Source organism: Balaenoptera borealis, assembly GCF_965194805.1.
Source record: "Balaenoptera borealis genome assembly, chromosome: 9".
NCBI classification, from domain to species: Eukaryota; Metazoa; Chordata; class Mammalia; order Artiodactyla; family Balaenopteridae; genus Balaenoptera; species Balaenoptera borealis.
In genome coordinates, this window is record NC_138873.1 from 112,873,370 (window position 1) to 112,888,546 (window position 15,177).

The window sequence follows — 15,177 nt, forward strand, 5'->3', positions numbered from 1 at the left end:
ACATACTGGGTGCTCAATTAACATTTTTCTGCTGTAGAGATGATTTGAGAACGTCTATCTCCCACCCCGTTCCATGCAGTGTGGTTACTGAAAGTCCTCCACCTTGAAGTTCCCTCTCCATTTCTTACACAGGCTCACATATCCTTACACTTGCCTTCTCTCCTTTATTTTTTTCTAGTTCACATCCTTCCTGGGTGCATGGAAGATACCCCAGCAAATTTACGATGAAAGTATTTTGCTTCCATTTTGCTAAACATATAGACAGAAGGTGGAAACATAGATGGCGAATAACTTAATAGAGGGGACATCCATTTAGGTGAAAGTGGCAGTGGGAAGCTGAAAGCAAGCCTCTCGTGACTAAACTAAAATGCACATGCCCTGAATGGAATAATACCTTGACCTGATGGGAAAAATACACAAGTTTATACTAATTAAGTACTCATTATTTCACGATCATAATAACATATAGGTTGTCTGAACACAGCTCCAATTTGTGCAATTTTATGAACCAGATCAGACGTTTCAGTCATGCAGATTAATGGGAGCGGCATCTAAACCCATAGTAACAATGATACTTTAGACCATTGGCTTAAATACTATTTCCAGAAACGTTACCTCTGGTAGGAGAGGACTTGATGTGATAACTGAACTATCAGGAGAATCTAATCCTGGGGGATGCAACAAAGAACACCCTCATGCACAAATAACCCTCCAATGCATTTCTAAGATGATAAAGGTGCTTCCTTACCCACTGGCTTATACACAATTTTATATCCGAGAACGGGAGATGGTGAAGGATCCCAGGACACTCTGAATCTCGTATACCATTCATCTGAGATGTGTATGTTCTGAGGAGGAAGTAATCCCACTGGAAACAAATATTGGCACACGTTACTGACCTCTTATTGACAAACGAGGAGAGAGCACAGAACTTTATGAGTATTGACCATGAATATTGACAGTGCAGCCTCATGAGAGCAAATTAATAATATCCCATATTGTCCCGCTCCAGAAAACAATTAAAAGGTATTGAAATGTTCAACAGAAAGCTTAGTAGTTTTCCAAATTCAAACAGCAAATCAAATGGACTCAGGAACTGGTGATTTCTAGAACTGGATTCAGAATTATAAAAAGTAAAAGAGATCTCATACCATTTTTTTGGATGTTGTAGATCACAGATTGTTAGAGCCAAAAAAATGATTTACAGACTATTTAATCTAACCATCTTATCACAAAAATAAGATATGATTTGCCCAAGACCACACAGCTAGCTAGTGACCAAAACGAGGTTCTTCCCCAGCACCACTATAACCTCTACCAACATAACCTAGAGTAAATGCTCACACCTCCAGAACACTACCCAACTCTACCCCCTATTAGATCAATGCTGTGAGGTAGGCTGTTAGTCAGCCGCTGAGTTATTATTCACAGCATTACACAAATAAGGACTCAACTTCAAAAACTTTTTTACAAGAGAAACCAGAAGTGGCTTTGGCCCTTCCTAGAAAACTAAAGATCTAGTAGAGATTTGTTTATGTTCTTGATTAAGCATAGAATTCTGAAATACGGCATTTCCTCCAGAAAAATACCAAAATATATTCTGAAACCTAAGGGAAGAGTGAAAATGGGAAGCTGTTAAATTAAAATCATCTTGAGTCGCTAGATGGAGTCTCTGTTGACTCAGTCCTGTAGACAACAGGTGTCAATAAATATACAAATTCCTGGCCTCCAAAGACTGAGCTGAAACCCTCTGGTCCTGCTTTTCTCTCAGGAGTTTTCAGATGTTACCTCTCCCAAATCCTGTAATGTTGTCAAGATCATTTAAGTAGAAAAAGAGTTTGGGCGACTAAGTGTAGCAAGGAGCCTGAAATCATGTGACTTAAGTGGATTTTGGCTGAACGAAGTGGAAAAGTGTCTTACCCATGTCTCCCAGTAACGGAACCCAGCGGACCCATGGCCCAGCCCACCTTCACGCTCAGCCAGGGACTCTCAACTCTGCCTGCACACTAGAACTTCGGCAGGTCTGGACCACGTCTAGACCATTAACATCAGTATCTCTCGGGGTGGCGTCCAGGCGTAAGCCTTTTTAAAGGTCTTCAGATGATTCCAGCAACCAAATTAGAGGACTTTTGATCTAAACCATAAGAAACTGCCACCCACGCAGGCTAGAAAAGGGGCCTGAACCCTGGTAATCCATTAGTACAATAGAAAAAATAGTTTTTTTAAAAAAAGCTAAATTTGTAAAGACAGAAGATGATTACTAATCATCTTGCTTCTTTTTCATGACTTAAGATTCTATGGTGATGGGGTCTTTTTTGCTGACACTTAATTGACTGAGTTAACAGCTACAGCCTTAACTGATACCACACAAACTAAAACATTATTCAGTGACTAAGCAGTGGTTTTCCAAAGAATAAAACTATCTCAAGCAAAGCAAAATATGCAGATTTGTGTCTCATTTTCCTTCTTTCAGTGGACCTTTAAAAAGTTAATAACACATTCCGTTGTCATATCATTCTGACAAAATTCAATATCTAATACAAATGTTAATGCAGTATCAATGGAGTGTCTGAGATGTATATACTCAAATACTACCAAATTTAAAGATTATAAAAGGGTTAAGACATTTACCAGTTCTTCCATTTCCTGTCAAATGGGTACCATCTCCGTCTTCATAAACAGCAATAACAGTAATTTTATATGGGGTATCAGATTGCAGGGGCTGTAGCATTACATTGTTTCTTCTGCCTGGGACAGTGGTCTGCAGGGGAAGTTAAATTATGAAGTTATCATCAGCTAGAGGACTTCCAGATCAATACTTTTGTATGTATTACCATAAACGGTAATGTTTTCTTCGTGGTTTCTTTTTCTTGCACAATGCTCAGGGCGAGGCAAACTGTCTACCACTGTGCGACAAGGGAAATGGTTTTAGAGTCAGGCAGGTCTCAGCTCAAATCCCGCATCAGCCACCTCCCAGTCCTGTGGCTCAGCGTCTCAGAAGGATGGAAGCCGTGAGGACGAAAGGCAGTATCTCGTACAGCACCTCCACACACGTGACTGTGCTCCCCTCCTTCCCCGCTCCGCCATGTGTGTCAGTTTCGTGGTGCTCCTCCCACAAATATGCACCCTGCGCCCACCGTGGGCCAGGTGTGGTACCAGCCGCTGGGAACCCACTGGGGAGCAAAAGCGGACTCAGTTTCTGTCCTCAAGAGAATCAGTTTTGGCTTCCCTGGTGGCGCAGTGGTTAAGAATCCGCCTGCCAATGCAGGGGACACGGGTTCGAGCCCTGGTCCGGGAAGATCCCACATGCCGCAGAGCAACTAAGCCCGTGTGCCACAACTACTGAGCCTGCGAGCCACAACTACTGAGCCTGCGCTCCACAACGAGAAGTCACCACAATGAGAAGCCCGCGCACCGCAACGAAGAGTAGTCCCTGCTCGCTGCAACTAGAGAAAGCCCACGCGCAGCAACGAAGACCCAGCGCAGCCAAACATAAATAAATTTATATTAAAAAAAGTATCAGTTTTGCTAATATTAATTAGGGGAAAAAGAGGAAATGGAAAATACATTCAGCTGCCCCACAAAGAGCAAATGAACCAGACAGGCCTCTCAGTCTCTCTTCCAACTCTATGCTTTGCTTCTACAAAAAGCAGGGATCACTTAAACCATGAATTCCAGCGCAGAGTTCCCTAATTCCAAATGGTGAATTGGGAGGGAAATTACATTTTTAATGTTTTCAGAAAGTGACGGGAAATTGCGTATTTGTCCATGGCAAGTCTGAATAAACAGTAAAGCAGGACCTTCTTTGCTTTGGCAAACTAAGTGTGGTAATACCGCTTACCCCAGCCTGATCAGAAACTCTTAAATGGCCGTTACATGGGTTTCTGATTAATAAAAATAGGAGCTTGAATTAAAGCCTAATATATCAAGTTCAAGTAGATATCATATTTTATAACATGGGGATAATGAAGGGAGAACCATCAGAGAGGATGTATGTGGCAAAATGGCTGCAAACCACAGACCTCACTGCCTTACAATCAACATTCTGTGTAAGAGTCTACTAAACTATCACATCAATGAATCACTAGACTTTAAAGAAAGTCGTGAGTTCTTCCATCCATAACGGATGGATGTACATACTGAGGGCTAGGAGGAAGTTAGAAGAAACTTGAATCTGGTTCTAGAGTGACAAAATATGACACTCAAAAAGGTTAAAGCTAATATGAGAGTATGTATACTCCAAAACCAAAGTGTACCCAAAAATGTTAACTTCAGAGCAAAGAGAGCTTGATTAGCCCTGGAGTATTGAAGGGAGACCTTGTGGAGGAATTGTATTTCAAGAAAGGTTAAGATTTAGAGAGTCACATAACTCGAACATTAAGTTAGGTAGCTCAGAATAATAGGTACCATGTTTCACCGACTCAGTTCCTATGGTATAATTAGATAGTTAGAAATACACATTTTTATGAGATAAGATAATTTTTCAACCTGTGCGTAGAAGAGAAATGAGCCCAAAGATACTGATTGTGCAGGTGGCCCCAAGATCACATCAGAGAAAGACTCAACTGTAATCACAGCACTTCCTAAAGAAGAAAGCTTCCTTTCACCCTCCAACCTGGTGAGAGATTACAAAATGCTCAGATGAAAGAGTGACAGACTCACGTATTCATCGATTGGGTCACCAACGGTGGGAGAATAAATGATCCTGTATTGCTGAACCGGCCCATCAGCGTGGTCCCAGGCTACCGAGAGGCTGTTGGTTGTCTCCCCAAAGACTCTCAGATTTCTTGGTCCACTTCGCGGTACTAAATAAATAAATACAACAGAGTTGGTTTCCTGTCTCTGACCATAGTGGACACAGGGGTGGAGGGAGGGGCATGAAAGAATGGAACCCAGGGCAGAGTAACTGTACCCTGGTACTTCACCACTCTCTGGGTTGCTTACTCCCTTATGATGAAATACACATGTACGGCTCTAATGTGAAACCATAAACAGTAGAAAGTGCTGCATTCAGAGCTACGATTACATGTGACAGAGACAGAGAGCTTCCAGTGACAGAGAGCTAAGTTTGAACCTGAAAGTACCGACTAGGAGAGAAAGGGATTATTTTAACTGCATAAGCACCTCCTGTTTAATGAAACAGAGAGGCCGCGCCCTAACACTTCCAAAGTGCCCAGTTGGTGAGAAGACCCACCGCAGGCAGAAGAAGGGAAGAAACGCCTCCTTAACTGGGGTCCCAGATGAGAAAACGGCCAAACGACATCACTCAGCTGGGAGGGCAGTCATGGGCCCAAGGCTCCAGGCTGAACGTGACTGTGGGCAACCCAGCGCTCCCCTCACCTGCGCAAGGTAGAGGCGATTCCCCACACCCCTCACTCACCACCCACACCCCCCAGGCCTCCCGCCCCAAGTCACAAGGGAACCCGGTGGAGAAAGGATTTCCGCCTCACACGTGCGGCCCTGGGCAGGGCTGGGATTCCCCTCCGCGTCCGGGTAGAGGGCAACGATGTTCACGGAATAGGGTGTGTCCGGAATCAGCCGCTCCAAGTGCACCGTGCGGGTGTTTCCCGGCACCACGATCTGGAGGGGAGGACACGCCAGATTCTGCTTGACCACAACCCAAATGCTTACTGAGTCTTTTATTAGTCGGCATGATAATGTTTACAGTAAAAGGCTGAGCCCAGCACAGCAGAAACCAGCTTCTATGCTACCTCATGAGATCTGCCCAAGCCACACTGTTAGATGCAATTTATCCTCAGAAATTTCCTCTCCAAAAAAAGTTAGTTCATACTTGACCCTTAGTGACTTCAACTATCTCCCGTTTGTGTTCATTATAAAGGTTCTCAAATACAACATCCAGGGCTCATGATAGTTACCCAAAAGCATCCCGAGTGTTAGATACACATAAGAAAAGGGACCACACACACACACACACACACACACACACACACACTGTGGTAAAATAGAGAGCTACTCCATGCAATGGATAAGGGCAGTACTGTCTGAATGTGTCCTACCATACACAGGGACATACAAATCAATATTCTTACAGAGCACATCTATCTCTCCTCATTTGTTTACCTTTGTTCGTCGTCATTGTCTATTTTGGTAAAGACTTGTAAATTAAATTAGTCTATAAATTTACTTTCCCACAGGTGTTCTATCCCTTGTCAAATTAGTAATTTCTGATCTCAAAATTATTAATCTACTTAGAAAACTGCATAGTACTATGAATTGAAGATAGATTGGGCAACCTGTTAAGAGCCAATGAACGCAAACTTTAAGGTATTTTCATAACAAAGACGTGTATGTTACAACAAAAGCCCATACTGACGAGGTCTAGCAATGATTTGCATTCACTACTGGGGCTTTTAACTTATATAGCTAATTTGCATTTTTCCAAAATTCATTTTTGCTAACTAACCCTATCGTTAATACACCTACTTTAATTCATCAAAAGCAATCATTTAAGCCTTACACATGGGCATGCCCGTGGCTTGCATCCTCACAGGCAACCAAACAGGACACAAACTTGAGACTAAGCTCATCAGGAAAGGAAGTTTCCAGGAGACCCGGTGCCACACCAACTGACTTATTGTTGCTGGCCAGCAACTAGAGCAGGAGGCACAGGAAAATCTACAGCATTCTTCTGTCGAGCTCTACGACGACAGCATGACTTACAGATTCCGAGGGTCTCGGGCCAGCCAGGGGCGAATACACGACGCGGTACTGCTGCACCGGCCCAGGCGCCGAGTCCCAGCGAACGTCCAGGCTGTTTGGCGTTGGATTGTACACTTGGACGTTTCTTGCCAGCCCTCTCACCACTGAGGAAAGAAAAGCCAACACATATTTCTTACATCTGTTTACATATGTCAAGCTTTTGCTATCACTTCTCCAAAACTTCTACTCTGTAACAGGATAAAATACTGTCCTCCTTAAACTTCTAATTATCTACACACAAAAGCAGATTAAAATTCTCCAAATCCAAATGTAGTCAAAATTAGCCAACTATGTCCTTGGTCTATATGGAAGCAAAGTTGTTGCCAATAAAAACAAGCTAGTAAAAGCACAATGATAGCACTGGGTTGGCCACGAAAGAACAAGGGGCAAGAGACAAGATGCTTCAGTTTTCCAACACAGGTAATGGAGAGACAGAGGATTTTATAGCTCTGCCTTCTAGGTGAAAACTGACAACACCGATGAAGCCATCTAATTCCATCAGCTACATTCACCCATTCATTCCTTCTCATTCAACAAATAGATACTGAATGTCTTCTGTGATTAAAAGAAAAGGCAAAAGGAGGGAGAAAAGATACACTCAGTTCTCAGTTACCTGCCCCAATAGGGACTTAGAAAACATGCAAATTAAATCCATGTATTAACCCCAAACTCTAGTTTAGCCAATAACATCATCTTTCCAGACCGCTAATCTTTTGCCAAAAGAAGTCATCTGTATTTGCTCTCTTTTAGCCATCAGCAAGTGTATTTTTAAAGCCAAAGAAATATTTATAGGTATGCCCCAAAGCCTTCAAGCAGTACTAGAAAGAATTGTAAAACCACTATACGCTGATTTCTCAAGATGTTAATGGCAAATGAAAGCACACGGATTTTCAGCGCCAAAAAGCACTTCATCAGCAAACCAGAGAAATGTGCGATCAAGTAATGTGATGAACAGATTTCAACAATCGACGCTACGCAAGCCAATTACAAAACACTGCTTCACACAAATTTATAAGGCACAAAGCAAAGCTCATGAACTTTTGTGAGTGAAACAGAATACTGGTGATTACATACACATTTATAAATCCTGAAATTATCATTTCAGAAGAAGAATGCCATTATAACTTTTTATTTCATACACTAAAATATTAACAGTTGGTGGTGTTTGGATGGTAAACTATGGGTAATTTTTATGTTTTTGTTCTATCATGAATTTTCCAAATTTTCTTCAGTGGGCCTATATGGCCTTTACACGGAAAAGCAAAGCGTGTCACGAAAAAAGCTATATTTTTCTGCCTTCTTACTTACATGTCCTTCCAGTATCTGATATGCGTCCTCCATCACCTTCAGAATAAACGGGAACGACTGTAACAGTGTATGAGGTATCTGGCTGCAGATTCCTAAGAATGGCATAATTGGTATTCCCAGGGATTGGTACCTAAAGATTTTAATAAAATGTAAAGTATCTGATTTGAAAAACCTGTCAAAGAAATAATACTTCGAATAATATAATACTCAAAATATTAACTCAGGACCAAGTCAAGAAGCAAGTTCTGTAATATCGGGATGTAACGACGTGCCCCCAGACGAACTGTTACAAGAGTCTCCGAAGAAAGACTTCTCTACGCTCACCCCAGGCTCCCCCTCAGAACTCCCTGAAAGGATTACTTCCCCTAGCCCCAATCCCCCGCAAAAACTCCCTGATCACCCAGGCACAAGACACCAACCTACCGCCCTCTGCCAAGTCCTACTGAATGAATATGAACTTCTTCAGCACTAAGGTAAATCGGTTATCTCTTTAGCTCCACTTTGCAATCATTCGGCTACAGCTAAAACAAACATGCTTTTTTCCCTACAGGAAATAAGTACCAGTTCCTCCGGACCGCCTGCTGTGGGTACGTAGAAGAGCTTGTACTGGCGAGGATTGCCCTCTGCATGGTCCCAGCGAACGTTCAAAGTGCTGGTGGAAGGGTCGTACACTCTGAGGTTCCTTACAGTATTCAAAGGCTCTGAAATGCACGGAAAGCCCATCACACTGCGGTCCTAACAACCCAGCACTCACAAAACACAGGTTCCCTGATGTCTCCCCACCCCACAAACGTTTGTTGAAGTCCTGAATAAGTGAAAGAACGTCTGTGATCATCTGACACATGTCTCATCTCTCCAGAGAGATTTTGGCCCCTGAGCCGTTTTTGTTTGTCTTATCCTAGAAAGTAATAAACGTCTTTCTCCTTGAACAGAGACAGATGACTCCAAGTAAGGATATTGAAAACAATTAAGATCGTTATTAACACGGCTTTTAAAAGATTAGCAAAAGGCTGTGTCACCCCGGGGTTTCCAGAGGAAGATGTGATTCCATCCCCGCGAACGTTATGTAAAGAGCCGTGGGAGTCTGGGTTCACTTACTGGTCTTGCCCCTTCCTGTCATGCGACCGCCTTCACCGTCTGGATACAGGGAGGACACAGTGATGGTGTAAGGAGTGTCAGGCTTCAGCTTCTGCAGGAGCACGCTGTTTTGCCGTCCTCCTATCGTGGTCTTGAGTAAAACAGGGATAAGTGTGAGCCTTGCTCTCTCCATCTCACTGATCTGTTAGAAAAAGCTCTTTCTACAGGGGAGCTATTTGAGATCTTTGCCAAGATCTGGAAACAGGTCCCACAGTGAAAGCTGAAAATATATCTTAGGGTATAATTTTAAATGTAAAATATGCACTTTCAATCATAAAAAAGGATTTTAAGCCTTAAACTGGTGACCTTAAAAAAGATATTTCAACTTGCTGGCCGCCAGCACTGTGAAATTTCATCCAAAACACATTTCACAGATCTCTTCCCCAAAAAGGCATTAATCATAAGTGAGCTGCAAAGGAACTTTAAGATAGCAAAGAATTGCACGACAGTAGAGGCTCTGCACCATTAAGTGTTATTCTTACCTTTTTACAGATGTTTTTTATTTGCTTAAGAAACATATTAAAATGATTCAGCAAAAGATCTAAAGCTTTCGGTTTTCCCCCTCAAAAACTGCCCCTCTAACAGCATGAGCTGTGTAAACTACGTGACGGGACCCTCTGCCAGGCCACACTCAGGATTCCAGCCTTGTGGTATGAAGCTTTTTCAATGTCCTCTGATTACAGAGTTTGAAGGTTTTAATTCATTGCTTAAGGCCATCTAGTTATCTTGCTGAAAGGAAATGTGTATGATTTGTTAACGGTCTACCAGATTCAGATGTTTATGCCATACTAATTAAAATCGCATGAAAGTGGCATGTGGCCCGCGAAGCCACATGGGGATGGCTGGTCCAGATGTTCCCCACTTAGCACTCATCCACTCAAGCAGTCTGCGTTTCAGAGAAAGCCTCAGTGAATCGCTGTACTCCTCCTCAATATGGGCAAATTGGACCACAGTGGCTAATTCTAACAGATTTAGTATCTGAGGTTATGAGAACAAAGTATCGACGTATTTGATACTTAACAAATCTGAAAGCATCCGCTTAGTAGAACTAGCCTCATGAGGAAGCGGAATGGGGTGTGCCTGCTTCCCCCATCCAGCCCTCCAAAATATGCCAGCATCGGTGATTCATTCCTTTGATTATTTCGCAGACTAGCATTAAAATGCAAATATCCTTAAGAATAACAGACCTTAAGGGATTATCAGCTAATACTGTACAGAGGATACGTTTATGAGACTCCTTCTAATTATAACAAACAGCTGAGAGACAGGAAAGAGAGACCCAGGGCAGCATTTGGATGGTCAGTACCACCAAGAACAGAAATGCTAAGGACAAGCTTTGCCTAAATCTGGCCTGGCACAGATGAAAGTTCTGTTTCTGCCATTAAAATATCAGTCCCTCAGATGTGTCTCATTTTATATAAAAGCCAGTTGATGACACTTGGTATTTAGTTTACTACTGATAAACTATAAGAAATTCTTAATCCAAATGTATCACACTACCTAAGTCTAGATCTATGGAAACCTCAACAGAGCAGCTCACAAGAGCACTAGTTCAGCTAAACCCACTTACTGCGCAGGTTCAGAGACCTTTAACCACTGCCAGCATCTACCTCTGCTAACGCCTCTAAACTGGGAAGAGGTATGACCCATTTGCTGGAGCTCAGAGAGTCAGACAATTCAAAGTTAATAACTCACTCTAAGGCAACATGAGGAAAAAATCACAGCCCCCAACAGTCAACAAAACGTTAGACCTCACCAAAAGAGGTATTTGAAATAAATCAGAAAGCATCGCCCTATCTGTGTAAAAATCGTGCTGCTTCCTGACCCAGGGTAATGTGTGCAGTTCTGGTCACACATTTCATAAAACAAAGCTGAAGAAGATTCAAAGACAGACAACTAAAGTAAGCAAGGTAAATGGACAAGGGGTCTGTTAAATACGGGAAGGCTGGGAAGAAAACGAAGATGAAGGCCGAGTTTAGAGTCCCACAGTCCTTCTCAGGAACCTCCACTTGGATAAATATAAAAGTGATAAATAGTATAAGTTAGGTTGAACAGATACCCAGATCTAGAAACATCAGATCTAGAAGATACCTTATGACATGCAAAACACAGGAAAATTAGAATAATGGAAGTTTAGCAGACTCTCAACACTTGATCAAGTTAGAGAGGTAAGAAATGAAAATACAAATAGAGTCACAAATCCAGCTATCTCCGTGGATGACCCATCCCTAATAGTTTTTAAGGAAAACATGAGTGCATTGAGGCACATGCCTGATGCTTTGAGGCTCCGTCAGGGATGAAGCCAAAAAATTCCATCCAATACAGCAAATCTTGCAACTCTCAAAACAGTAAGTGTGACTAACTAAACACTGGGAGTGAGAGGAGTCTGAGAAGGAGAGGGTAGAATTTATCTAAAAGTCACGTTTTTTTCCCAAATGAATTACCGTCTGCTCACTGCCTTCCCCTGCTGAAGGCTGATAGGTGATTCTGTATTTCTGCACACGACCACTAGCAGGATCCCACTTAACAGTCAAGCTGTTAGATGTTGCATTGTACACCTGAAGGTTTCGTGGGCCACTTTTCGGAGCTGAAAAAGGATTGTTGAGAAACAGAGTAAACAAACTGGAGAATGCCTCTCCCACAAATATGCACTGTTCCCAAGGAAATCAAGAGAGCTGTATACTTCTAGGCTTAGAACTAAATTTTTTTTTTAAAACATCTTTATTGGAGTATAATTGCTTTACAATGGTGTGTTAGTTTCTGCTGTATAACAAAGTGAGTCAGTTATACATATACATATGTCCCCATATCTCCTCCCTCTTGCGTTTCTCTCCCTCCCACCCTCCCTATCCCACCCCGCTAGGTGGTCACAAAGCACCGAGCTGATCGCCCTGTGCTATGTGGCTGGTTCCCACTAGCTATCTGTTTTACGTTTGGTAGTGTATATATGTCCATGCCACTCTCTCACTTTGTCCCAGCTTACCCTTCCCCCTCCCCGTATCCTCAAGTCCATTCTCTAGTAGGTCTGTGTCTTTATTCCCGTCTTGCCCCTAGGTTTAGAACTAAATTTGACCCGACGGTCAATGATGGTCATTGACTCTCAAATGACTCCTCAACACATAGTAGCAAAGAGCAACGTTTTTCGAGAAAGACCTGTTTAAAAGAGGTCCCAATCGACACCTTACGATTTAAAAGCAGAAGGCCTGTTTGCAATGGATTTTGTGTTATTTTTCATTCATTCATTCATTATTTGGTCATCCGTACAATCAGCAAATTAAATTCTTACCTTGTGTTGTTAAGGGTATCAAACGCACTACAAAAAACAGAATATGGGGAAATATTACGAATATAGGCATAGCTCTATTCTGTTCATTTTAAGATAACAACGTCCTACTGAAGGCTGAACACCTACACGTGCGCTCGCTGCCAGTCAGGTCTTCGCTTTCTGACTCATCAGGATAGATGGCAGTAACAGAAACTTCATAGAGAGTGTTCGGGTTCAGGTTTTCAAACAGCAAAGTATTCTCATCTCCATTTAGGATGGTCTTAGGGGAAGAGGAAGAAACAACAAACCCACACAAGGTTAAGTCACAGGTGCATCATGAACTCCATGGCAGTTGGTTGACATCATTTAGCCAGATATTCCTCCTGCTTTGAGGCATGCCATGAGCTCAAAAGTCACTAGTAGGAAAGGATGCTTTTCAGGCAACAGAGGTAATACATATTTCAAACAAGAGTCCCTATAATGAAATGCGATCTAAAAAAAAAAGAGAGCGAGAAAAAAAGAGTTAACACTACCTCCATCTTATCTGTGCTTCCAGAAGGTGCCCAGGTGATTCTGTAGAGAGACACATCAGAAGCTCCGTGATCCCAAGTCCCTCTGAAACTCTCCGGTGTTACTTCAGTAATCTGTAGGTTTGCTGGGGCTGGCACAGTGCCTGTCATGAGAAAAGGCAGGACTGTTTTTCGATGTGATCCCCAAACTTAATATAATAAAACTGCCTTGTTCTATTTTAATGGACATGGGAAAACTGGTTGACAACATTGCTTAGAACCAAGTATCTTACCAATTCAGTTCATTTGAAAGTAAGTATGAGAGAGAGCCCCGAAAACTGCAAGCATTTTATGGCTATAATAGACTACTTCCCGTCCATTAAAATGGTGATTTTTTTTTTTAAAAGGTACCATTTAGTCATACTGTTCTAACACGGTGGTTCTTCATCGTTTTGTCCCTCACGCTTTTTGAGAATCTACGGAAAACCCTGGACTCTTTTGCACAGCAGTACAGAAGCACAGACTTTAGCCCATAATATCAGAGGGTTCATGGACCTTCATGGTCCATGAAATCTTATGATCTAAGTAATCCACGCATAAGCTTTTCCGGCAGGTCACTAACCTTACACACAATGTGAAGCTGACTGTATCAGCTCTATTCACAGGCAGGACTAGCCCTGCAGTGCTGATGATGGCTGAAATCCCAACTAAGAGCCCTTCTGTTGACCAGGCACTGCAGCTGGTTTGCGGCACAAGCAATTTGGAACGTCTGACACCAGTTCTGAGCTTTCATTGTCAATTATTTCTCTATCATCTCCTGGTAACCAAAGCCAACTACACAAAAGCCAGAGCCACCAAAAATTTGTTTCTATTAGTTACAATGAAAAGGCCCATTGAGATAATACCACTTTCACACGCACAACTGCAAAACAAACCAACCATTAAGGGTGCACTTTGGATGTATCTAAAAGTTCTTAGGAAATCTTAAGGATTAAAAACAAGTATTAATTTAGTATATTAAATGACAGGCTTTGACTGGTCTTTCTTCTTGACTTTTTCTTCCCTTTACTATTCCTTTACTTCCCTTTAAATTCCTGTTGTATTTATGAAAATCTGTCAGCCTGCTCATGTGGACAAATTTTCGTCTCTAGCCACTACCCTTCCAGGAAAGAACTGATGCCAAGAAGGTTATTAAAGTTGCTAAGAGATTTCACATGGTAAGAAAACAGCAGAAGTGGATACTGTCTGGAGTTAAGGAGGAGGCTGTGAAATTTGACAAGATGCCTTGATCATGTATAGACAGCTGGGCACTGAAGGAGAAGCTTCTGAGCCCCTGGTGACGGAGTTGCTGGATAGGAGGTAAAGTTCTGGACTATAGCACTGATCCCTCACCACTAGCTTCCTGGACGAGGCTGGGCAAGTCATTTAAATTCTCTAGACTCCCTGTGCTGTCCACCATGGGAGGCACCAGCCACATGTAGCTATTGAGCATTTGAAATGAGGCATCTGAATTGAGATGTGCTAAAGGTGTAAATTAAGACACACCGGGACCTAATGAAACTTAAAAGCTTTTGCACAGCAAAGGAAACCATAAACAAGACCAAAAGACAACCCTCAGAATGGGAGAAAATATTTGCAAATGAAGCAACTGACAAAGGATTAATCTCCAAGATTTACAAGCAGCTCATGCAGCTCAATAACAAAAAAACAAACAACCCAATCCAAAAATGGGCAGAAGACCTAAATAGACATTTCTCCAAAGAAGATATACAGATTGCCAACAAACACATGAAAGAATGCTCAACATCATTAATCATTAGAGAAATGCAAATCAAAACTACAATGAGGTATCATCTCACACCGGTCAGAATGGCCATCATCAAAAAATCTAGAAACGATAAATGCTGGAGAGGGTGTGGAGAAAAGGGAACCCTCTTGCACTGTTGGTGGGAATGTAAATTGATACAGCCACTATGGAGAACAGTATGGAGGTTCCTTAAAAAACTAAAAATAGAACTACCATACGACCCAGCAATCCCACTACTGGGCATATACCCTGAGAAAACCATAATTCAAAAAGAGTCATGTACCAAAATGTTCATTGCAGCTCTATTTACAATAGCCAGGACGTGGAAGCAACCAAAGTGTCCATCACTGGATGAATGGATACAGAAAATGTGGCACATATATACAATGGAATATTACTCAGCCATAAAAAGAAATGAAATGGAGGTATTT

At 42.1% G+C, this 15,177-nt stretch overlaps 1 protein-coding gene across 4 annotated transcripts in view; it reads right to left on the reverse strand.

Annotated features, from left to right (window-relative positions):
* COL12A1 (collagen type XII alpha 1 chain) overlaps window positions 1-15,177 on the reverse strand; it is a 120,014-nt gene that overhangs the window by 45,819 nt on the left and 59,018 nt on the right. For 3 of the 4 annotated variants that reach the window (XM_082404923.1, XM_082404926.1, XM_082404925.1), the window contains 12 exons: window positions 12,964-13,103; window positions 12,578-12,710; window positions 12,452-12,478; window positions 11,610-11,752; window positions 9,127-9,256; window positions 8,590-8,729; window positions 8,029-8,158; window positions 6,682-6,824; window positions 5,451-5,580; window positions 4,663-4,805; window positions 2,632-2,761; window positions 749-868 (listed from right to left, as the gene is read on the reverse strand). In XM_082404923.1, the coding sequence (XP_082261049.1) occupies window positions 749-868; window positions 2,632-2,761; window positions 4,663-4,805; window positions 5,451-5,580; window positions 6,682-6,824; window positions 8,029-8,158; window positions 8,590-8,729; window positions 9,127-9,256; window positions 11,610-11,752; window positions 12,452-12,478; window positions 12,578-12,710; window positions 12,964-13,103 (1,509 nt within the window). The remainder of the gene's footprint in view (window positions 1-748; window positions 869-2,631; window positions 2,762-4,662; window positions 4,806-5,450; window positions 5,581-6,681; window positions 6,825-8,028; window positions 8,159-8,589; window positions 8,730-9,126; window positions 9,257-11,609; window positions 11,753-12,451; window positions 12,479-12,577; window positions 12,711-12,963; window positions 13,104-15,177) is intronic. The other variant, XM_082404924.1, reaches the window with a different exon arrangement.